Source organism: Bombina bombina, chromosome 2 (genome assembly GCF_027579735.1).
Source record: "Bombina bombina isolate aBomBom1 chromosome 2, aBomBom1.pri, whole genome shotgun sequence".
Lineage (NCBI taxonomy): Eukaryota > Metazoa > Chordata > Amphibia > Anura > Bombinatoridae > Bombina > Bombina bombina.
The window spans coordinates 890044010-890070125 of NC_069500.1; the positions used below are offsets into that span (position 1 = coordinate 890044010).

Below are 26116 nucleotides of genomic sequence, written 5' to 3' on the forward strand. Positions count from 1 at the left end.
TAGGAAGGGAACCCTTGTGAGTGGGGACAGGGAACTCTTTTTGATGTTCACCTTCCACCCGTGAGACCTTAGAAAGGCCAATACAATCACCGTGTGAGCCTTGGCTCTGTGAAAAAACGGCGCCTGAATTAAGATGTCGTCCAAATAAGGCGCCACTGCTATGCCCCGCGGTCTTAGAACCGCCAGAAGGGACCTTAGCACCTTTGTGAAAATTCTGGGAGCAGTGGCTAAACCGAATGGAAGAGCCACGAACTGATAATGCTTGTCTAGAAAAGCGAACCGGAGGAACTGATGATGATCTTTGTGGATTGGGATATGCAGGTACGCATCCTTTAGATACACGGTAGTCATATATTGACCTTCCTGGATCATAGGTAAGATTGTCCGAATGGTCTCCATCTTGAATGATGAGACTCTGAGGAATTAGTTTAGAAATTTGAGATCCAGGATTGGTCTGAAAGTTCCTTCTTTTTAGGGAACCACAAAGAGGTTTGAGTAAAACCCCAGCCCTTGTTCCGCAATTGGAACTGGGTGGAACACTCCCATTGTATGTAGGACATCTACACAGCGTAAGAACGCCTCTTTCTTTGTCGTGTCTGTAGACAGACAAGAAATATGGAACCTTCCCCTTGGAGGGGAGTCCTTGAATTCTAGAAGATATCCCTGGGTAACAATCACTAAAGCCCAGAGATCGAGAACATCTCTTGCCCAGGCCTGAGCGAAGAGAGAAAGTCTGCCCCCTACTAGATCCGATTCCGGATCGGGGGCTACCCCATCATGCTGTCTTGGTAGCAGCTGCAGGCTTTTTGGCCTGTTTACCCCTGTTCCAGCCCTGATAAGGCTTCCAGGTTGCCTTGGGCTGTGAAGCGTTACCCTCTTGCTTTGCAGCTGTAGAGGCTAAAGCTGGACCGCTCCTGAAATTACGAAAGGAACGAAAATTAGCTTTGTTTTTAGCCTTAAAAGGCTTGTCCTGGGGGAGAGCATGGCCCTTTCCCCGGTGATTTCTGAAATAATCTCTTTCAATTCTGGCCCGAAAAGGGTCTTTCCCTTGAAAGGGATATTTAACAATTTGGATTTTGACGACACATCGGCCGACCATGACTTGAGCCAAAGCACTCTGCGTGCCATAATGGCGAAGCCTGAATTTTTTGCCGCCAACTTAGCTAATTGCAAAGCGGCATCTGTGATAAATGAATTAGCCAGCTTTAGAGCCTTAATTCTATCCATAATTTCGTCATATGAGGACTCCGTCTGGAGCGACTCCTCCAGCGCCTCAAACCAGAAAGCTGCTGCAGTAGTTACAGGAACAATGCAGGCAATAGGTTGGAGAAGAAAGCCTTGTTGAACAAAGATTTTCTTAAGTAAACCTTCTAACCTTTTATCCATAGGATCTTTAAAAGCACAGCTGTCTTCAATTGGTATGGTTGTACGCTTAGCAAGTGTCGAAACAGCCCCCTCTACCTTAGGGACCGTCTGCCACGAGTCCCGCCTAGGGTCAGTTATGGGGAACATTTTCTTAAAAATAGGTGGGGGGACAAAAGGGACACCTGGTCTATCCCACTCCCTAGTAACAATATCCGCAACCCTCTCAGGGATCGGAAATGCATCAGTGTATACAGGAACCTTTAGGTACTTGAACATTTCACACAACTTCTCTGGGACCACCATAGGGTCACAATCATCCAGAGTAGCTAATACCTCCCTGAGCAAAATGCGGAGGTGTTCCAATTTAAATTTGAATCTGACTGTGCCCGATGAGAAACCTTTTCTGAATTGGAAATTTCTCCCTCAGACATCAAATCCCTCACCTCCATTTCAGAGCGTTGTGAGGGTACATCAGATAAGGCTACCAAAGCTTCAGACTGCTCATAATCTGTTCTTAAAACAGAGCTATCACGCTTTGTAGGAAAAACTGGCAGTTTGGATAGAAAGGACGCAAGGGAATTATCCATAACTGTCGCTAATTATTGCAATGTAATAGGGGCAGACGCACTAGAGGCACTAAGCGTCGCTTGCGCGGGCGTAACTGGTTGTGACACATGGGGAGAGGTAGACGCACTATCCTCATTACCTTCAGTCTGAGAATCATCTTGGGCCACATTTTTAAGTGCAACAATATGATCTTTAAAGTGTATAGACATATTCGTGCAATTGGGACACATTCTGAGAGGGGGTTCCACCATGGCTTCTAAACACATTGAACAAGGATTTTCCTTAGTGTCAGACATGTTTAACAGACTAGTAGCATACACAAGCAAGCTTGGAAAACACTTTAATCAAATAAAAAACACAATTTGAAAAAAACGTTACTGTACCTTTAAGAAATAAAAAGGGCACACACTTTTACAAAACAGTGAAAAATGCACCAATCCTTTTGAAATTTTCACAGTATGTACCTAAGGCTTTAATAAGATTGCACAGCAAGTTTCAGAACGATTAACCCCTTAATGCCCAAACCGGAGCAGCCTAAAGCCAACAAGAGCACACACTTTTACAAAACAGTGAAAAATGCACCAATCCTTTTGAAATTTTCACAGTATGTACCTAAGGCTTTAATAAGATTGCACAGTAAGTTTCAGAACGATTAACCCCTTAATGCCCAAATCGGAGCAGCCTAAAGCCAACAAGAGCACACAATTTTACAAAACAGTGAAAAATGCACCAATCCTTTTGAAATTTTCACAGTATGTACCTAAGGCTTTAATATGATTGCACAGCAATTTTCCGAACGATTAACCCCTTAATGCCCAAACTGGAGCAGCCTAAAGCCAACAACCGGTTAACAAACTACAGCACCTTGCCACAGCTTACTACTGTGGCCCTACCTGTCCTTAGGGATCAGTTTTGGGGAAATAAAGCTTCTTCTAGGCCCTCAATCAGCAGCTGGACCCTCCATGTGAAGCAGCATGAAACAGTCTCTCAATTCTAAGTGCGCATCTGAGGCGCAAAATTAGGCCTCTCCCACTCCACTCTGGAGTTGTGAGGCCTACAAAAATCACTTCTAAGTGTCTAAATTTATGCCATGTGGATAATAACCCCAGTAAAACACTCCAAAGTGCTTAAAAAAGTGTCTCCATGAGTATTTTTTTTTTTTTTTTTCAAAAGAGCTTTATTGAGAAAAGAACAAACATACAAAACATATCTTATAAAACCAAAGACAACAAAGAAATGTTCTTAAAACCGTGTTGTGTGGTCTATTATTATAAACCCTAAAGGGATATCTTAATAATGTTCACTGCATTAGATCTCTTTTTCTCTCTTGTCCCTGAGATCTGATAAGTTCCACATCTTAACAACCGGTAAGCTCAGGATTTTCTCCGTTGTCTTCTCCTTTTTCCTTTTTTTTTTTTTTTTCCTCTTTTCTCTCTCTTCTCTTTCTGAACCTCTTTTTACAAAGTTAGACAAACAATAAATGTAGTAGAAGAGTCCAATTATTTTGAGATTATATTAACAGTGCGAGAAAATGCATTAAGTTATGTCGACTGATATACTTTACTTCAGACATTAATCAGAGGGAGGGGTATAGCGGGGAGGGAGGGAAGCAGTTAAAGGTGAAGGGGGAGAAAGGGGAAAAAAAAAAAAAAAAGGGGGGGGACCATGAGTATTTTTTAATAAAAAATCGATTGCCCTGCATTAGTGTCAACCAGCCTATTTAGCTGTGTCATGTAAGCATTCAATTCTATACTAAGTCTCAGAACATAGCTTACCCTCCCCACATGGGGATCTTGTCAGTCTTCTAGCATTATCTCAGTCTTGTCTAGAAATAAATGACTGAACATACCTCATTGCAGTCAAGCCTGCAAACTGTTCCCCCCAACTGAAGTTTTCTGGTACTCCTCAGTCCTGTGTGGGAACAGCAGTGGATTTTAGTTACAACATGCTAAAATCATTTTCCTCTCAGCAGAAATCTTCATCACTTTTCTGCTAGAGAGTAAATAGTACGAACCGGTACCATTTAAAAATAACAAACTCTTGGTTGAAGATCTAAAACTACAATTCTAACACCACATTCACTTTACCCTCCCTGATAGAGAACCTAGTGCGTTAACACGGCAAAGAGAATGACTGGGGGGTGGAGCTAGGGGGGGGAGCTACATGGACAGCTCTGCTGTGTGCTCTCTTTGCCACTTCCTGTAGGGAAGGAGAATATCCCACAAGTAAGGATGAATCCGTGGACTGGATACACCTTGCAAGAGAAAACCCATTTTTGTTAGAACAGCCTTATCCGTATTAATGATCAGATAAGGCGGGTCACATCGAAGGGCAGAGAATTTAGTACAAGAGAACGAGTAGAAGAAATAGCTAACAAAACTTTCAAAGTTAAAAGTTTACAATCAATAGCATAAGCGCAAACAGAGCCGGCTTAATAACTTTTAGAACAAGACTGAGGCTCCTTGGAGGAGCAACTGGTTTGAAAACAGGTATAATTCTAGCCATAGCCTGAACATCTGGCAACCTAGCCAACTTCTTATGTAACAAAACAGAAAGGGCAGAAATCTGACCCTTAAGAGAACTAGAAAAAAACAAATAAACAATCTGTCCATAAAAGCAGGAAATCTTTATTCATCCATTAAAAACACAAGGTTGTAATCCAACATTGTCTCAGAGACAAAACTAAGCATTCAATCTCCATGCAGTCAGCCTCAGAGAATCTAGATTTTGATAGAAGGGACCTTGTGCCAGAAGGAGCAGATGACATTCTCACTAGATCCGCATACCAAGCCGGGCGTGGCCACGCTGGAGCTAGCAGAATCCCCAGAATTCCCTCCTGTTTGATTCGAGCTATGACTCGAGAAAAAAAGGACAATTGGAGGAATAAGATTGAAGTGCCTTGGAACTACTAAAGCGTCCACCAACCCCGCTTGACAATCCCTCCCTCAACCTCACTCCGTATCTTAGCAGTTTGGCACTGAGGTGGGAAGCCATCAGATCTATCTTCAGGCACCCCCACCTGCAGGTGATCTTGCAAAACACCTCCTGATTTAGTGACTGTATATCTATATTCCTTTATTTTAGCCCCTCTCAATGCTTATGTCCAAGATGTCTCATCACCTTGCTAGTAAGCCACCTCTCATGCCGCTTGTCCGATAAGTAATGCGACTAAGCACAGTGTGTAGTGTGGGGAGGGTATGGCGCCTTATGACGCAGGCGTATATCCCCTGTGACACTCCCCTGTGCACAAAATGTATGCCTTACAAATAAACAAGCCACCATTAATGAACATGCAATACATGCCGTGATCGCGGCAAACACACTGACCCACACAGAGCCTGCTCGCTCCTGCCACTGATAACTCCACTGGAGCCATACGAGCAATAAAAATACAGTGCGTTAGCATACTGCACCAGATCTGTACGAAGCCTGTAAAAAAATTCAAGATCCGGTGCAGAGTGTTAAGCACAGCTTCTCCCAGCTGATAAGATGTGTCTTAAGCATACATGCAATAAGCGTACCTCTACTGGAGGGTAATCCACCCTATAAGTGTCCCCCTCCCTTAACATGTCTTCTTCCACGGACCCACATATAGGCAAAAAGCCATGAGGGGATAACAGGGAGATTAGGGGACTTACCCAGTCAGAAGTTCCAGCCAGAATGGATCCTGTAATACAGAGAAAACTTGTTTAACCGTATAAGGGAGGTTAGCTCACAAGACTGAGGGAGGTATGGGAACTTCCCTACGACCATCAGAAGCTATCAGAAACAAAACTACTAAGAGAATTACATATAAGGGAGGTTAGCTCACAAGACGGAGGGAGGTATGGGAACTTCCCTACGACCATCAGAAACTATCAGAAACAAAACTACTAAGAGAATTACATGTTCTATTCCAACTCCTCTGCCTTCTCCATTGAGGACCAGAAAATAAATCTTCAGCAGAGCACCTCTCTCTGCCAACCTCCATGAAATGAGGCAAAGAACTACTGGGAGGGTAGGGGAATGGGGAGGGATATTGATACTTTTGTTTGGGGTGTTTTTGCATCCTCCTGGTGGCCAGGTGAAGTATTTCCCCATAGGTAATGAATGAATTTGTGGACTCTCACTGCCATTAGAAGAAACAGTTTAAAAAAATAAAAGCAATTACAGGCCTTCTAATTACCAAACACCAAGGACAAATAAATAAATGTCTGGATTTCCGGAATACACAAGATCATTAAGAAAATTTAAAGGGACACTGAACCCAAATTTTTTCTTTTGTGATTCAGATAAAGCATGACATTTTATGCTACTTTCTAATTTACTCCTATTATCAAATTTTCTTCATTCTCTTGGTATCTTTATTTGAAATGCAAGAATGTAAGTTTAGATGCCAGACCATTTTTGGTTAAAAACCCGAGTTGTCCTTGCTGATTGGTGGATAAATTCATCCACCAACAAAAAAGTCCTGAACCAAAAAAAACTGAATTTATGCTTACCTGATAAATTACTTTCTCTTGCTGTGTATCCAGTCCACGGATTCATCCTTTACTTGTGGGATATTCTCCTTCCCTACAGGAAGTGACAAAGAGAGCACACAGCAGAGCTGTCCATATAGCTCCACCCCCCAGTCATTCTACCAAAGGTTAGGAAGAAAAAGGAGAAACCATAGGGTGCAGTGGTGACACTAGTTTAAACAATTTTTTTTTACCTGACTTTAAATGCCAGGGCGGGCCGTGGACTGGATACACCGCAAGAGAAAGTAATTTATCAGGTAAGCATAAATTCTGTTTTCTCTTGCAAGGTGTATCCAGTCCACGGATTCATCCTTTACTTGTGGGATACCAATACCAAAGCTTTAGGACACGGATGAAGGGAGGGAACAAGACAGGTACCCTAAACGGAAGGCACCACTGCTTGCAAAACCTTTCTCCCAAAAATAGCCTCCGAAGAAGCAAAAGTATCGAATTTGTAAAATTTAGAAAAAGTATGCAGTGAAGACCAAGTCGCTGCCTTACAAATCTGTTCAACAGAAGCCTCATTTTTGAAAGCCCATGTGGAAGCCACTGCTCTCGTAGAATGAGCAGTAATTGTTTCAGGAGGCTGCTGGGCAGCAGTCTCATAGGCCAAACGGATGATGCTTTTCAGCCAAAAGGAAAGAGGTAGCAGTCGCTTTCTGACCTTTCCTCTTACCAGAATAGATAACAAACAAGGAGGATGTTTGTCTGAAATCCTTAGTTGCTTGTAAATAGAACTTTAAAGCACGAACTACATCAAGATTGTGTAACAGACGTTCCTTCTTCGAAGAAGGATTAGGACACAGAGAAGGAACAACTATTTCCTGGTTAATATTCTTGTTAGAAACAACTTTAGGAAGAAAACCAGGCTTGGTACGCAAAACTACCTTATCTGCGTGGAACACCAGGTAAGAAGAATCACACTGTAAGGCAGATAATTCTGAAACTCTTCGAGCAGAAGAGATAGCTACCAAAAACAAAACTTTCCAAGATAACAATTTAATGTCTATGGAATGTAAAGGTTCAAACGGAACCCCTTGAAGAACTGAAAGAACTAGATTTAGACTCCATGGCGGAGCCACAGGTTTATAGACAGGCTTGATTCTGACTAAAGCCTGAGCAAACGCTTGAACGTCTGGTACCTCTGCCAGACGCTTGTGTAAAAGAATAGACAGAGCAGATATCTGTCCCTTTAAAGAACTAGCTGACAATCCTTTCTCCAATCCTTCTTGGAGGAAAGACAATATCCTGGGAATCCTAATCTTACTCCATGAGTAACCCTTGGATTCACACCAACCCAGATATTTCCGTCATATCTTATGGTAGATTTTCCTGGTGACAGGCTTTCTAGCCTGAATCAGAGTATCTATAACTGACTCAGAGAAACCACGCTTTGATAGAATTAAGCGTTCAATCTCCAAGCAGTCAGACGTAGAGAAACTAGATTTGGATGCTTGAACGGACCCTGTATTAGAAGATCCTGCCTCATTGGCAGTGTCCATGGTGGGACAGATGACATGTCCACTAGGTCTGCATACCAAGTCCTGCGTGGCCACGCAGGCGCTATCAGAATCACTGAAGCCTTCTCCTGCTTGATTCTGGCGACCAGACGAGGGAGAAGGGGAAACGGTGGAAAAACATAAGCCAGATTGAAGGACCAAGGCGCTGCTAGAGCATCTATCAATACCGCCTTGGGGTCCCGGGACCTGGACCCGTAGAGAGGAAGTGTTCTGACGGGACGCCATCAGATCCAACTCTGGAGTGCCCCATAACTGAGTCAGCTCTGTAAACACCTCCGGGTGGAGTTCCCACTCCCCCAGGTGAAAAGTCTGACGACTTAGGAAATCCGCCTCCCAGTTGTCTACTCCTGGGATGTGAATTGCTGAGAGCTGGCAGGAGTGATCCTCCGCCCACTTTATTATTTTGGTTACTTCCTGATCCCCCTGATGATTGACGTAAGCTACAGTCGTGATGTTGTCCGACTGAAATCTGATGAATTTGGCCACAGCTAGTTGAGGCCATGCCTGAAGAGCGTTGAATATCGCCCTCAGTTCCAGAATGTTTATCGGGAGAAGCTTTTCTTCCCGAGACCACAAGCCCTGAGCTTTCAGGGAGTCCCAGACCGCACCCCAGCTCAACAGACTGGCGTCGGTCGATACAATGATCCACTTTGGTCTGCGGAAACATATTCCCTGAGACAGGTGATCCTGAGACAACCACCAGAGAAGAGAATCTCTGGTCTCCTGGTCCAACTGAATTTGAGGAGACAAATCTGCATAATCCCCATCCCACTGTTTGAGCATGCATAGTTGCAGTGGTCTGAGGTGAATCCGAGCAAAAGGGACTATGTCCATTGCCGCTACTATTAATCCGATTGTCTCCATGCACTGAGCCACCGATGGCCGGGGAATGGGATGAAGAACTTGGCAAGTAGTTAAGAGTTTTAATTTTCTGACCTCCGTCAGAAATATTTTCATTTCTACTTAGTCTATTAGAGTCCCTAGGAAGGGAACCTTGTGAGAGGGGAAAGGGAAATCTTTTTGATGTTCACCTTCCACCCGTGAGACCTCAGAAAGGCCAATACAATCTCCGTGTGAGACTTGGCTCTTTGGAAAGTCGGCGCCTGAATTAAGATGTCGTCTAGATAAGGCGCCACTGCTATGCCCCGCGGCCTTAGGACCGCCAGGAGGGACCCTAGCGCCTTTGTGAAAATTCTGGGAGCAGTGGCTAAGCCGAAAGGAAGAGCCACAAACTGGTAATGCTTGTCCAGAAAGGCGAACCTGAGAAACTGATGATGATCTTTGTGGATAGGAATGTGTAGGTATGCATCCTTTAGATCCACGGTAGTCATATATTGACCTTCCTGGATCATTGGTAAGATTGTCCGAATGGTCTCCATTTTGAATGATGGGACTCTGAGGAATCTGTTTAGAATTTTTAGATCCAGGATTGGTCTGAAAGTTCCCTCTTTTTTGGGAACCACAAACAGGTTTGAGTAAAAACCCAGCCCTTGTTCCACGATTGGAACTGGGTGGATCACTCCCATTGTATGTAGATCTTCTACACAGCGTAAAAACGCCTCTTTCTTTGTCTGATCTGTAGACAGACGAGAAATGTGGAACCTCCCCCTTGGAGGAGAACCCTTGAATTCTAGAAGATATCCCTGGGATACAATATCTAACGCCCAAGGATCGTGTACATCTCTTGCCCAGGCCTGAGCGAAGAGAGAGTCTGCCCCCTACTAGATCCGGTCCCGGATCGGGGGCTACCCCTTCATGCTGTCTTGTTGGCAGCTGCAGGCTTTTTGGCCTGTTTAGCCTTATTCCAGCCCTGGTAAGGTTTCCATGTTGCCTTGGGCTGTGAAGCATTACCCTCTTGCTTTGCAGCCGGAGAGGATGAAGCGGGACCGTTCCTGAAATTACGAAAGGAACGAAAATTAGCTTTGTTCTTTGTCTTAAAGGACTTGTCCTGAGGGAGAACATGGCCTTTTCCCCCGGTGATTTCTGAAATAATCTCTTTCAATTCAGGCCCGAAGAGGGTCTTTCCTTTGAAAGGGATGTTCAAAAGCTTGGATTTAGACGACACATCGGCCGACCAGGACTTTAGCCATAGCGCCCTGCGCGCCAAAATGGCGAAACCTGAATTTTTTGCCGCTAACTTAGCTATTTGGAAAGCAGAATTAGTGATAAAAGAATTAGCTAGCTAGCTTTAGAGCCTTAATTCTATCCATAATTTCCTCATATGAGGTCTCCGTCTGGAGCGAGTCTTCCAGCGGCTCAAACCAGAAAGCAGCTGCAGTAGTTACAGGAATAATGCAGGCAATAAGTTGGAGAAGAAAACCTTGTTTAACAAAAAGTTTAAGTAAACCCTCTAATTTTTTATCCATAGGGTCTTTAAAAGCACAACTGTCTTCAATTGGTATGGTTGTGCGTTTAGCAAGTGAAGAAACAGCCCCCTCCACCTTAGGGACCGTCTGCCACGAGTCACGCATTGGGGTCAGATATGGGGAACATTTTCTTAAAAACAGGAGGGGGAACAAAGGGAATACCTGGTCTATCCCACTCCCTAGTAACGATATCCGCAATCCTCTTAGGGACCGGAAACGCATCAGTGTAAACAGGGACCTCTAGGTACTTGTCCATTTTACACAATATCTCTGGGACCACCAAAGGGTCGCAGTCATCCAGAGTAGCTAATACCTCCCTGAGCAGAACGCTGAGGTGTTCTAGTTTAAATTTAAAAGCCAACGTATCTGAATCTGTCTGAGGAGGAACCCTTCCTGTATCAGAGACTTCTCCCTCAGACATCAAATCCCTCGCTCCCACTTCAGAGCGTTGTGAGGCTATATCAGATACAGCTATCAAAGTGTCAGAATGCTCATAATCTGTTCTTAAAAACGGAGCTATCACGCTTTGCAGGCAACACGGCAGTTTAGATAAGAAAGCTGTAAGAGAATTATCCATGACTGCCGCTAAGTCTTGTAATGTAAAAGGGTTAGACGCACTAGAGGTACTAGGCGTCGCTTGCGCGGGCGTAACTGGTTGTGACACTTGGGGAGAGGCAGACGGGCTACCCTCGTTACCTTCAGTCTGAGAATCATCTTGGGCCACATTCTTAAGTGCAACAATATGATCTTTAAAGTGTATAGACATATCAGTACAAGTGGGACACATTCTGAGAGGGGGTTCCACCATGGCTTCTAAACACATTGAACAAGGATTTTCCTTAGTGTCAGACATGTTTAACAGACTAGTAGTATACACAAGCAGGCTTGGAAATCACTTTAATCAAATAAAAATCACAATTTGAAAAAAACGTTACTGTGCCTTTAAGAGATAAAAAGAGCACACAATTTTACAAAACAGTGAAAAATGCAAAAAATGCAATCCTTTTGAAATTTTCACAGTATGTACCTAAAGCCTTCACAAGTTGCAAAACGATTAACCCCTTAATGCCCAAACCGGAGCGGCCTAAAGCCAACACCCGGTTAAAATTACTACAGCACCTTGCCACAGCTCTTGCTGTGGCCCTACCTGCCCTTAGGGATCAGATTTGGGGGAATATAGCTTCTTTAAGGCCCTCAAAGAGCAGCAGGACCCTCCATGTGAAGAAGCATGAACTTCTCTGCAATTCTAACTGCGCATCTGAGGCTCCTCCCACTCTATTCCGGAGTTGTGAGGCCTAGGAAATCACTTCTAAGTGAATAAAAAAAATAGCCGTGTGGGTTATAACCCCAGAAAGAACCCAAAAGGGCTTTCAAAGTGTCTTGCAAACGATATTTTCCTTAGCTAAACAATAGATTGCCCTGAATAAGTGTCAACCAGCATAATTAGCCCTATTATGTAAGCATTCAATTCCTTACTAAGTCTGTGAACATAGCTTACCCTCCCCTCATGGGGATATTGTCAGTCTCTTCTAGCATTATCCCAGTCTTGTCTAGAAATAAATGACTGAACATACCTTATTGCAGTTCACCCTGCAAACTGTTCCCCCCAACTGAAGTTTTCTGGTACTCCTCAGTCCTGTGTGGGAACTGCAGTGGATTTTAGTTACAACATGCTAAAATCATTTTCCTCTCAGCAGAAATCTTCATCACTTTTCTGCTAGAGAGTAAATAGTACAAACCGGTACCATTTAAAATAAACTTTTGATTGAAGATAATAAAAACTACAATTCTAACACCACATTCACTTTACCCTCCCGTAGAGAGACCCTAGTGCTTAGAGCCGGCAAAGAGAATGACTGGGGGATGGAGCTAGAGGGGGAGCTATATGGACAGCTCTGCTGTGTGCTCTCTCTGCCACTTCCTGTAGGGAAGGAGAATATCCCACAAGTAAAGGATGAATCCGTGGACTGGATACACCTTGCAAAAGGAAAAAGCTTAGATGCCTTATTTTTCAAATAAAGATAGCAAGAGAACAAAGAAAAATTATAATAGGAGTAAATGAGAAAGTTGCTTAAAATTGCATGCTCTATCTGAATCACGAAAGAAAAAATTTGGGTTCAGTGTCCCTTTAAAGGACCATTTGTCAAATAACTGCACAGGTTGTGTGTAAATAATTTCAGGTAGAAATACAAAGTTCAGGAATAAGTTACTGATTTTTTATATAATCACATTTGGCACGCATCTTACATTCAACTGGTGTAATTGAATGCAAAAAAAATGTGCCTAGATCAGTACATTGGGTTGTCTAATTATAAAATATATATAGTTTAAATTGGGCAGTTTTGAGAATGTGGGCAGTTATGCCATAGCAAATGAGAGTTGCCCCGTTTTAGAAAATCAAATACATTGTTTTGATAATTATGCGGTGTGCATCTGCAGTGAACCATTTTATGCATGTTTGGTCTTAGCTGATTGAGAGGATGCCAATTGAGTATTTTTCATTTTACATATTTTTTTGTGGAATGTGATAAAAAATAAATAAAACAAATTAAATGTTTTACATATTTTTGTAAAATAGCTAATCAAAACGGTCATCCACTGACAGCTCTTTTTAAGTAAAACAAACATAGAAAAAGGGGGGATAAGGAAGCTAGCTCAACTAAAATACACAATATTCAGGAATAAAATCTTATGAATGAGGTGCAGCCTGGAAAGAATCTATACAAAAGGATTTTTTAAAGGGAGTGGATGTGCCAAAATAAGGTATATCCAAAAGACCCCTGGTATTTTGGATGTACCTTATTTCGGCACATTCACTCCCTCTAAATAATCCTTTTGTAAAAAAGAAAATTTATGCTTACTTGATAAATTTGTTTCTTTTTAGACACGATGAGTCCACAGATTTCATCCTTACTTGTGGGATTACGCCTCCTGGTCAGCAGGAGGAGGCAAAAAGCACCACAGCAGAGCTGTTATATAGCTCCTTCCTTCCCTCCCACGCCAGTCATTCGACCGAAGTTAGAAAGAGAAAGGAAAAGCCAAGGTGCAGAGGTGTCTGAAGTTTACAAAAATTAATAACCTGTCTCAGAGAACAGAGTGGGCCGTGGAATCATTGTGTCTAAAAACAAATTTATCAGGTAAGCATAAATTTTCTTTTCTTTTTATTACAATACCAAAGCTAGAGTACACCGATGATAAGGAACCGGCAAGACAGGAAACCTAAACGGAAGGCACCACTGCTTGAAGAACCTTCCTCCCAAAAACAGCCTCAGCAGAGGCAAAAGTATCAAATTTGTAAAATTTAGAAAAAGTATGAAGAGAGGACCAAGTTGCAGCCTTGCAAATCTGTTCTACAGAAGCTTCATTTTTGAATGCCCATGAGGAAGCAACCGCCCTAGTGGAATGAGCCGTAATTCTCTCAGGAGGCTGCTGTCCAGCAGTCTCATAAGCAAAACGGATGATACTCTTCAGCCAAAAAGAGAGGTAGCCGTAGCTTTCTGACCCTTACATTTTCCAGAGAAAACGATAAACAAAGAAGACGATTGACGAAAGTCCTTAGTCGCATGCAAATAAAACTTCAAAGCACAGACCATGTCCAAACTGTGCAAAAGACGTTCCTTTTGAGAAGAAGGATTAGGACACAAGGAAGGAACAACAATCTCCTGATTAATGTTCCTGTCAGAAACAGCCTTAGGAAGAAAACCAAGTTTAGTACGTAAAACCACCTTATCCAAATGAAAAATAAGGTAAGGAGAATTATATTGCAATGCCGAAAGCTCAGACACTCTCCTAGCTGAAGAAATGGCAACAAGAAACAAAACTTTCCAAGATAACAACTTAATATCTAAGGAATGCATAGGCTCAAACTGAGCCCCTTGAAGAACTTTTAGAACTAAATTCAAACGCCATGGAGGAGCAATTGGTTTAAACACAGGCCTGATTCTAACCAAAGCCTGACAAAAAGACTGAACATCTGGGACATCTGCCAGATGCTTGTGTAACAAAATAGATAAGGCAGAGATCTGACCCTTTAGGGAACTTGCAGATAAACCCTTCTCCAATCCTTCTTGGAGAAAAGACAAAATCCTGGGAATCCTGACCCTACTCCATGAGTAACCCTAGGATTCACACCAATAAAGATATTTACGCCATATCTTATGGTAAATCTGTCTAGTTACAGGCTTACGCGCCTGAATTAAGGTTTCTATGACCGAGTCGGAGAAACCCCGCTTGGATAGAATTAAGCGTTCAATTTCCAAGCAGTCAGCTGCAGATAAGCTAGATTTGGATGAAGGAAGGGTCCTTCCTCAACGAAAGTTTCCAAGGTGGCAGGGATGACATGTCCACCAGATCGGCATACCAAAGCCTGCAAGGCCAAGCAGGAGCTATGAGGATCACTGATGCCTTCTCCTGTTTGATTCGAGCAATTACCCGAGGAAGGAGAGCAAACGGAGGGAATAAATATGCTAGGCTGAAGGACCAAGGAACTGCCAAAGCATCAATCATTTCCACCTGGGGGTCCCTGGACCCGTATCTCGGGAGCTTGGCATTCTGACGAGATGCCATGAGATCTAACTCCGGCCGACCCCACTTGAGAATCAGATTGGAAAAAAACTTCCGGATGGAGTTCCCACTCCCCCGGATGAAAAGTCTGCCTGCTCAGAAAATCCGCCTCCCAGTTGTCCACCCCTGGGATGTGGATCGCTGACAGATGGCAAGAATGGGCCTCTGCCCACCGGATTATCTTGGCTACCTCGGTCATCGCTAAGGAACTAATCGTTCCTCCCTGATGATTGATGTAAGCCACTGTCGTTATGTTGTCCGCCTGGAATCGAACTGAGCCGAAGCCAACTGACGCGAGGCCAGAAGAGCATTGAAGATCGCTCTCAGTTCCAGGATGTTTATAGGAAGAACAGACTCCGCCTGAGTCCACACTCCCTGATCCTTTAGGGAACCCCAGACAGCTCCCCACCCTAGAAGGCTGGCATCTGTTGTCACAATCACCCAGGATGGTCTGCGAAAGCATGTTCCCTGGGATAGATGATCCAGAGACAACCACCATTGAAGTGAGCTCCTTGTCTCCTGTTCCAGGATTATTCGAGGAGACAAGTCCGCACAATCTCCATCCCACAGTTTGAGCATGTTTAGCTGCAGAGATCGGAGGTGAAACCAAGCAAAACGGGATGATGTCCATTGCCGCCACCATCAGTCCGATTACTTCCATGCACTGGGCCACTGAGGGCCGAGGATTGGACTAAAGGGCTCGACAGGTATCTAGAATCTTTCATTTCCTGAGCTCTGTCAGGAAAATCCTAATAGATATAGAATCGATTAGAGTTCCCAAGAAAGTCACCCTTGTCTTCGGGATTAAGGAACTCTCTTCCAGATTTACCTTCCACCAGTGAGTTCTCAGGAAGGATAGTACGATGTTGGTATGGGACTTTGCTTGTTGACAAGATGGCGCCTGGATTAGAATATCGTCCAGATAAGGCGCCACCGCAATGCCCCGCGGTCTTAGAACCGCCAGCAGAGACCACAGCACCTTTGTGAAAATTCTGGGTGCCGTGGCCAGTCCGAAAGGAAGAGCCACAAACTGGAAATGTTCGTCCAGAAAGGCAAACCTTAGGAACCTTTGATGATCTCTGTGGATATGAACATGTAGATATGCATCCTTTAAGTCCACTGTCGTCATAAATTGACTCTCCTGGATCAATGGAAGAATGGTACGAATAGTTTCCATCTTGAAAGATGGAACTCTGAGAAAGGTCTAAGATAGGTCTAAAAGTTCCCTCCTTTTTGGGAACTACAAACAGATTTGAATAAAAATCCTGCCCGTGTTCCTGTACCGGAACGGGACAAATTACTCCTATGGAGGAGAGGTCTCTTACACAATGTAAGAACGCCTCTCTTTTTCTCTGGTCTGCAGATAATTTTGAAAGAAGAAATCTTCCTCGGGGAGGATAATTTCTGAACTCCAGTTTGTATCCCTGAGATACTATTTCTATAGCCCAGGGATCCTGAACATCCCGCACCCAAGCCTGAACAAAGAAGGAAAGTCTGCCCCCTTCCAAACACATTGCACAAGTAACATTTTGTACATCTTCTAAATCCATGATATAGAACAGGCAAAAACTGAAATAAATAAAAATAGAAACTGGCCCTTTAAATTTTTAACTCACAACTCTCTTACTGTATTTAAACAAGAGTGTGCAAAAACGAAAATAATACCAGAGACTGGCCCTTAGATAAATCCTGAAAAATAACAGGATACTGTGCCTTTAAATAGTAAAAACCCACTATTTTACTAAGTCGAGCAAAAAAATGATTCACATTTAAACATTTAAAAAAATAAATTGCTCCGCAAAAGAAAACCGACACCTCTCCGCCTCAACAGCTCTGCTGAGGCGCCCTACCTGCCACCCGGTCTCCAGACCGCTCCTTCCGGCAAAGATTCAGGTCGGGCTTCAGGACGCTTTCCCATGCGGTTCTAGTGTAACACCCGATGTCCTGTAGATGACAGTAGAGATGCCTGAACGGAATCGGAACTCCAGAACAGATGTACAGATACACTGCGCGGCGTCTCTAACAAGACTAAAGCATGCAAAAAGTAGCCCCGCCCATCGTGGGCGTCAAAAATTTACACAGCTTCCCGGTCAAGTTTTAAAAAAAATAACCGATAGCCCAACCTTAGCCCAGTGCCTGTACAAATGCTGTCATTGTAGGAAGGCCCTCTATATCATAAGGAGCCCATGTTCCCAAGCAAAATAAATGTATATAAATGAATAAGTGCAGAATCCTCGAATCCTCTCTGAGTCCATTGTTGAATTGTGCCCCGGAATAACAAAGACTGCACTTACCTTAATGCTGTCCGATAGCAGGACAGCTCCAACAGGTTTAAGAGGTCCTTTCCCTCCTATAGCCCTGTGGAAAAAAATAGGGCCTGAGTTAGATATTGCTTAGGCCATCATAAGCAGGGCAGCATCACAGTATGGGAGGCGCAGTGAGAATTATGTCCCACCAGTTCCCATTGCTCTAACGCCACCAAAAGACTGAAGAGACTGATACGGACTACGGCTACACCCTAGGACAAAGCAGCACACTCTGGCACTACTTTAAAAATAATAAACTCTTGATTGAAGAATCTAATCTAACACCTCACTTTACCTCTTCCTATCACTAACATAGGCAAAGAGAATGACTGGAGTGGGAGGGAAGGGAGGAGCTATATAACAGCTCTGCTGTGGTGCTCTTTGCCTCCTCCTGCTGACCAGGAGGCGTAATCCCACAAGTAAGGATGAAATCCGTGGACTCATCGTGTCTTTAAAAAGAAATATATAGCTTTCATAGGTAAATAAAAAAAAAAAAGCAAAAGGTTCTTAGTTCTGTTTAATCTGAGTGATAGCAAAAGCGTTAAGTTCTGTGGTACCGTGAACAAAATTTGCACAACACACTCCGGTCCTGAACCAATTTACTGCGTTTATCAAATTTGCTTCATTCTCTTGCATTCCTTTGTTGAAGCAGCAATTCATTACTAGTAGCAAGCTGAACATAATGGGCGAATCAATGTCAAGAGGCATTTCTGAGCAGCCACCAATCAGCAGCTAGCTCCCAGTAGTGCATTGCCGCTCCTGAGCCTACCTAGGTATGCTTTTCAGCAAAGGATACAAAGAAAAAAAAAATTGTGTGTTCTATTTAATTTTGACTTTTGTCCCTTTAAGAGGTTAGTGATAAACATCTATTCAAGGCAGTTGGATAGCTTATTTTTAAAATGACCAGTTGTATAATGTTTAGACACCTGGAGGTTTACTGCTGAGAGACTGCTTTCATATCTGCTTGTCTTCCATTAACTAGAATTTTTTTTTTTTTTTTTGCAGCTTTAAGCATCTTTACCAATTAAGTATTGGGATTAACCCCCACTTTAAGTCCCTTTAAATAAAAAATAAACAGTTTGTGACTTATGAATTACAGAATTTAAAAGGAACAGTAAAGTCATAATTAGACATTTACGATTTAGACAGAGCATACAATTTTAAAATTTTTCCAATTTACTTATATTATTTAATTTGCTTCCCTCTCTTGCTATCCTTTGCTGAAAGGATTATCTAGGTAAGCTCAGGAGCAGCAAAGAATCTAGGTGCTAGCTGCCGATTGGTGGCTGAGTATTTTATTTATATATATATATTTTATACATATACATATATATATTTTATACATATACATATATATATTTTATACATATATATATATATATATATATATATATATACACATATACAGATTGTCATTGGCTAACGCATGTGTTCAGTTAGCAACCAGTAGTGCATTGTTGCTCCTTCAACAAATGATACCAAGAGAATTAAGTAAATTTGATAATAGAAGTAAACTAGAAAGTTGTTTAAAATTGTATGTTCTACCTAAATCATGAAAGAAAAAAAAAAATGGGTTTCATGTCCCTTTAACTGAAGCTAAAATCTTATTAAAGAATTCTAGTTTATGGGACCCTCTAGTTTTTCCTAAACACCTGCCGTCTTACCAGATGCCAGCCATCATGCGGATTTCTTTTTCCTACAGGAGCCATCTTAAATTATACAAATACAAAAAAAAAATAATCAAAAAATTTCATGGAATTGTATGGTGAGCTTCAGTATGTGCAATGTGAAAGCCATATATTACATTGCATGGTGGCCATTTTGTTTTGTGTGCACAGGTAATAAAATGTTTAAAAGGACAAAATGATACCTTTGCAGCGGGGATCTCCAACAATGCTCCAAGCTCCTCAAAAGTTATGTTGTTGTAGAGTTTGCTTGCTGATAACAAGTTGTGTTCTATAACCGCTCTGTCCAAAATACTTGAACCTTTATTTTTACATTTTATTTTATTTTTTAAAGGGAAAAAAAAAAAAAAAGAGAGAGAGAGAAAAATGTTACTTTTAATTAAGAGTTTAATAGCTAGGATAAAGCCAATACTAAATGGTACACGGAATAAAATGTTCATCACGCTCTTGATCAACCCAGTGCTATACTCAGTCAAGCTGAATTTGCATTACATTAAAGAGACAGTAAAGGTTCAGAATAAAGTTATATAATTCTGCACACAGTGCAGAATTATATAACATTATTTTAGCGGTAACTTCAAAAATGTAAAAGTATTTTCAGAATTTTCAATGAACGTTGGACTCCGCTCCAGGATCTACTGAGCGGGTCTTGAATATCCAAAGTGCTTCACGGGCTTGCTGGTTAGTCACAGCACGCCCGGTCGCGCTATTGGAATAAATGTAATTCTCTCCCGCTCTGGTCTAGTAGCAGGAGCGAGCTACATTTATTCCAATAGCGCGACCGGGCGTGCTGTGACTAACCAGCAAGCCCGTGAAGCACTTTGGATATTCAAGACCCGCTCAGTAGATCCTGGAGCGGAGTCCAACGTTCATTGAAAATTCTGAAAATACTTTTACATTTTTGAAGTTACCGCTCAAATAATGTTATATAATTCTGCACTGTGTGCAGAATTATATAACTTTATTCTGAACCTTTACTGTCCCTTTAAAGGCAATGCCATAACAGAAAAATATATCAGGATGTAGGATTTTCACCTTATACAGTTGCTGCTGACCCTTCAAAGCAATATTTCTAAAGATTGCTTCTAGAGATATGAAAACCCAAATATGCAATAAGTTGTTGCCAACAAAATCTGTGTATGTGTGAGTGTGTGAAGGGTTTTATGCTTAAAGTGTCGGTAAACGCTCTCCTTTATAAAAACAGATCTGGAATGTTAGTGATATTTTATATGGAGTTTAATAAATCAGATGTAATGAAGATGCAATATAACTTACTTTTTAATATAGATATGAAATGCAAATACCCCGCACTTTTGTAGCGGGCGACAGAGAGCGGGGTATTTCAATTTCATATCTATATTAAAAAAGTAAGTTATATTGCATCTTCATTACAACTGATTTATTAAACTCCATATAAAATATCACTTACATTCTAGATCTGTTTTTATAAAGGGGAGAGTTTACTTTTACTTTAAGTTGCATTGATATAACAGAACTAAATAAAGAACTACACTACTCAAACCGATATTAAAGGGACAGTCTACACCAGAATTGTTATTGTTTTAAAAAGATAGATAATCCCTTTATTACCCATTCCCTAGTTTTGCCTAACCAACACAGTTACAGTATATAAATACACTTTTTACCTCTTTGATTACCTTGTATCTAAGCCTCTGCAAACTGCCCCCTATCGCAGTTCTTTTGACAGACTTGCATTTTAGACAATCAGTGCTGACTCCTAGGTAACTCCACGTGCGTGAGCACAGTGTTATCTATGTCAGTGATTTTTAACCTTTTTTTACATTAAAAAATCCTGCGGCACACCACCATCCCAAAATTTTACAAAATCACACATTGTATATATAAAAGTTATTTCACAAAAGGCAAGCACTTGCTGGTATTTTTTCAAACAACAGTATTTACTGTACAAAAAATCAATGAACGTTTTCGAGAATCCGCCCGTCAGACATGTCTGGAGACGGGCGGATGCCCGAAAACGTTCACTGATTTGCTGTACAGTAAATACTGTTGTTTGAAAAAATACCAGCGAGTGCTTGCCTTTTGTGAAATAACTTCTCTATGTACGGATTAGGTGGGCACCCTGGGAGTTGGTACGTTATGAGTGTGCTGGGTTCTCCTGGACTATGGTATATATAGTCATCTCACTCAAAATAAAAAAAACGTCCCAGAATAAAAAACAAGCAAAATTTTTTTTTTTTTAAAAATCACACTGTTGTCAGTCTGCCGCGGCACACCTGAGGATCTCTCACGGCACACTAGTGTGCCATGGCACACTGGTTGAAAAACACTGATGACACACATGAACTAACACCTCTAGTGGTGAAAAACTGTCAAAATGCATTTAGATAAGAGGCGGCCTTCAAGGTCTAAGAAATTAGAATATGAACCTCCTAGGTTTAGCTTTTAACTAACATGCAACTGACATGCAGATGTTAGCGCACACTAGACTGTAGTTCAAGCAAAAACTTAAATTATGCTTACCTGATGATAATTTTCTTTTCTTCAGATCGAAAGAGTCCACAGCTGCATTCATTACTTTTGGGAAATAACCTGGCCACCAGGAGGAGGCAAAGACACCCCAGCCAAAGGCTTAAATACTCCTCCCACTTCCCTCATCCCCCAGTCATTCTGCCAAGGAACAGTAGAAGAAATACCAGGGTGAAAAGGTGCCAGAAGAATAATAAATAAGAGACGCCCGACAGAACAAATGTGTGGGGAGCTGTGGACTCTTTCCATCTGAAGAAAATAAGATTAGGTAAGCATAATAAGTTTTTCTTCATAAATGGAAAGAGTCCACAGCTGCATTCATTACTTTTGGGAAAACTATACCCAAGCTATAGAGGACACTGAATGCAAAAACGGGAGGGTACAATAGTCGGCCCATTCTGAGGGCGCCAGGCCTGAAAAAAACACAACCCAAACAAACCTCGCTTCGTAGGAGCCGGGAAAAAAAAAAAAGACTAGAAGGAAAAGGCCCCAAGGACACTGACCTGCAGATAGCCTGAAGCCTAACTAGAGACATCAATCAGACTTACTGAGCCAACACTACTCCAGGAGAACCGTCGCCCAGCAGTCGGTCCCCACACAACCCTCACTAGTACAGTACCAAAAAGGGGGAGAACAAGGGTAAGCCAAAGGGATACCCCAAATGTACAGCAAAATCCATAAAGGAAAAAACCCCTTCAAAGGAAGGCCAAGTCCACAGAGACCCGATGGATCCTGAGAACAGGGGGAGACGACGCCCAACCCACAAGGAGCAACCGGGCATCATCAAGGCATCATCAACAGCACAGAAAAAGACAGTTGAAGACAAAGTCTTCAAAACGACAGAACTGAGAGACTGAGCAAACAGAAAATTACAAGAAGCAAACTCAGAGATAAACATCTGAGTCCAGTAACACGCTGCCATCCATAGGAAGACAGAGAGAAAACACTATCCGTAAGGAAGAAACGGCCGAACAAAATAGCAGATTGCCCAACCTCCAAGACAGAGGACACTCTCTAGGCAAACCAGGTCGCCAAGCCTACTCATAGATCTCAAAGGGGGAGAGGCACAGAACCTCTAAAAAAAGGTCCACTGTCACCCCCAAGACCTGAGGATGAACAACAGGTCTCAGATCCTACACCTAGCCGGACCAGCCCAAGCAACAGCAGATCTGAAAGCAAGGGAACTGAAAGGAACCCCAAGACCGGCCCCCAAAAGGGCGGAAGAATGGACACAGCCACTGCAACCTAAAGACAATCGAGCAGGCGTTAGACCCAAGGAGATCTAGCAAAGCCACCCGACTAAGTCTCAATGCGGAGCCAGCAGCTCCGCAGATGGAAAGGAACAACTCAAGAGCAGACCAATCCTGAACCAGATAAAACATCTGTTCCAACCTCCCGAACACAGGAGAGGCTTCTAAAAAAGGAACCACACCTCCGTAAGGATGACAACGAGCCCCCTGAAAAGGAGATTGTTGATAAACGCCTGCCCATAAGGCAGGAAGTTGTAGGAAGAACCGAGAGGACACAAGGCCACATCACTGACGAACACGGAAGAACCCCTTAAAACACCATCGTGCTAGCACACATACCAGGCGCATAAGTGACAGCTGAGCAACCGCAAACCTTCCGTTTGCTAGGCAGGAAAGCCCACCATCAGGTCACATTAGTTGGCTATCCCAAGGGAACCGTATTATCCGGCACAAGACAAGCCACAAGGAGCCCCGTCTTTCAGTAAATCTGTCCAAGTTGTAAAACAGAACAGCCAGAACAAGGGCTACACCGGAAACTGGAACCCCCAGGCCAGTCCTAGGATCATAAGGTCCGGTAACATCCCACAGCGGGATCCACAAAGAGAAAACAGAGTAAAAGGACACTAGAGCCAACAGGCGTCCAAGCAATATTAACATGATTGTGCTTGAAAAGTGTGGCTAATCCTCCTTAAGGGACACAAGGCGCTGCTCATTTTATCAACCTCGAAAGGAGGAAAGGCTGAGTAGACCTCACCGGGGATCGAACTAGCAACCCTTGGTTTGCTACAGTACAGATTAGCCACAGAGCATTAGTATGCTGAGCTAGCTGTCCAGCTAGCCACAAGCTCCAGACACAAGGGGAACAGTGCGGACAAGTCACAAGTCAGAGCAACATCACGCCTCCACATCACCTAAGATGCGAAGTCAGAGGACAGTAAAATATGGGTTTGGATGCCACCTGGATGGCAATGCCTGAACCATATGAGTGGAAAACCACTAGGACCTCTTCTATCCCAAGAAGGAGATGCAGAGCATTCCCAACCCCGGGGAAGGACCCCTAATTGGAGCCCAAAAAGACCTCACTGTCTAATGTCCCGAAAAAGGAACAACGAACTCCCGAAGGAAATCCAAGTCCCCCGAAGGTGACCCATCCACAAGGAGAAACGGACAAAATCCAAGAAGTCTCAATGAAGAAGAGAACCACTAAAGGGACAAGTCCAAAAAGGACAATTTCCTAAAGCAACTCTGCCCCAACTAGGGGTGTGCATGACTAATATTTTTAAAAATCGACTAGTCGAGGGCTGTTGCTTTCGACTAGTCGAAATTACCCCCTCTTGTCAGAAAATGGGTACTAAATGTGAAATTTTTAATGTAATTGTAAAATTGTTCTTTTTTTTAAATTTATTTTTAAAACCTAGTAATAACACGTCATCATAACTGCCAAGTGAGGCAATCCGCAATTGGTAGTAGGCTTAGGCTACGGGCTGTTTTTGACTATCAAAATATAGCAAAATTTAATATATCAGTAATCGACTAATGCCGTACTAGTCGATTAATGAGAGACCGATCGACTAGTCGACTAGTCTAACTCAGCCCTAGCCCCAACCGGCGGAAAAGAGGCACTAAAACCTCTAATTTTCCCACCACGTGGGAAGAAATACTCTAGGTTCCGAGGGTATCTGAAGCAACAGAGAGTGATGCAGCAAAATTCACTGACCCAGTCACATAGAGAGACGGCTATTTAGGACAGAAACAATCCCGAGAGCCGCACGGACCCGCAAGTCCTCTTGAGAATGCGTAGCTGAAACTTGTAAAACAAATAACAAGAAACACAAATAAATGTTAAGAGCACTCGGCACCCCAAACTGATCAGCAAGGTATATTAGGCGCCACGTGTCTGAATAAGCCGCGAGACAGAAGATCTGAACCCAAGCAGGACCAGTCTGCAACAGGGGTCATAACTGCCAAGCTGGCTAAATCCGCCCTCAGCAGAGAGGGAGGAAGAAAAACAGACAAACATGGGACTAACGTGTCCTGAACAACTTCCATAGAAGCAAACAGCGAGTATCGATCCCAGAGAAGTTCCTGCAATAAACATAGTATGAAAAATAAAATTCATCCTAACGGGATAAAATAAAATGACAGGAGGGGAACTTCTGGGCAGCGGCCATGATAGGTTGCAATATTGAGTGCTGCTCCAGCTTTCCGGACTTATCTTCATAATACCACCTGTTCAAGCTGTCATCTAAGCCTGAGATATATATCATTTAACACAGGGGACATTGCTCTTCTGCCTTATACCAAGATTTGCAGGATTGCTGCTAGCCCAATATACTGGAACTTACTTAGAGGTTGCGGCCTCTCCCAATCCCCTCCCATCTGAGCACCTACGGGCCTCAGTCGTTGCACGGTGCCATTTGTGAGCTGCTACTATTCTTGCTATACTTCAGAAGTACTTGTGGAGATGGCAGTTCTAATTTTAAAGGAGATCGGGACCCTGCTTGATTCCTACCTGGCCTCATTTGCTGAATCTGACCGAAGTACATCACTACCCCAAGCCCCCACGTGGGATATCGACCATATTTCTACGGAGGTGCTCTACAGAGGGAGCGACACTCCGGAGCCCCAGACACCGCTTCTTTTTCCAGAGAGCTATGACAATGGCTTAGGGGACATCTGTGAGGCCCAAAGCGAGACAAGTGGGCCTTTATGCTTCCCCTCAACTAGCAACAAGCTGGAAGGAGCGCCCACGACTCACACTGAGAATCCTTGTGAGCCAGCAGCTGAACCGGAGACCCACATCGAGATGGGGAGATCAGGGGAGATAACACTTTTTGGGGCGCAGACGCAGAGACTGCAGAACCCCACTCCCCTGCACAAACCCGAGCTCGCTCCAGTTAGCATCACAGTGCTAGTATCCTCCATCTCCCACTCGCATACAGCAAAAGCCTAATTTTCTCTTACCTTGCGATGCCTACCTTGTCTGATGGCCTTTCTACAGCCTTGAGGCCCCCTGCTTGCTGATGGCTGTGAGATCTGGAGTCGGGTAGAGATCTGGACTATAAATAGCCTGATTTGGGCCCATCAGCGACTACCAAGTTTGTCAGACCATCTGGGAAGTCTTATGATATCCGTAACGGTTGAACTGCTTGAACACTCATAAAAGGTTTGATGTACAATTGTGGCTCTGCAATACAGTGTAGTGTCCTGTTGGACGGGTGCATATTGTTAGACTGCCCTTTACCTGTTATTACATAGTGCATTATGGACATCAGAGACACTACTGTGCTTCTCTATGGACATCTCTTGTACGTAGCTGACGGGGAAACCTGACTCTAAATACAACTATGCATTCCTAGATAAGCGTTACTCATATTTTATGTTAGATACCTTTCACTACTATTTAGAGTGCTCCTTCCTGTATTAAGTATTCATAATGTTTTGGTGTCATTGTGTACACACATTTACCTGGATAACCTATTAATTA

General features: G+C 42.9%; 1 protein-coding gene across 2 annotated transcripts in view; it reads right to left on the reverse strand.

Moving 5' to 3' along the window:
- Positions 1-26116, reverse strand: part of COPS4 (COP9 signalosome subunit 4) — a 69381-nt gene that overhangs the window by 8568 nt on the left and 34697 nt on the right. The window contains exons 8-9 of one of the 2 annotated variants that reach the window (XM_053703239.1): positions 19057-19172; positions 18851-18895 (exon numbers count right to left, since the gene is read on the reverse strand). In XM_053703239.1, coding sequence (XP_053559214.1) covers positions 18851-18895; positions 19057-19172 — 161 coding nt within the window. The remainder of the gene's footprint in view (positions 1-18850; positions 18896-19056; positions 19173-26116) is intronic. The other variant, XM_053703240.1, reaches the window with a different exon arrangement.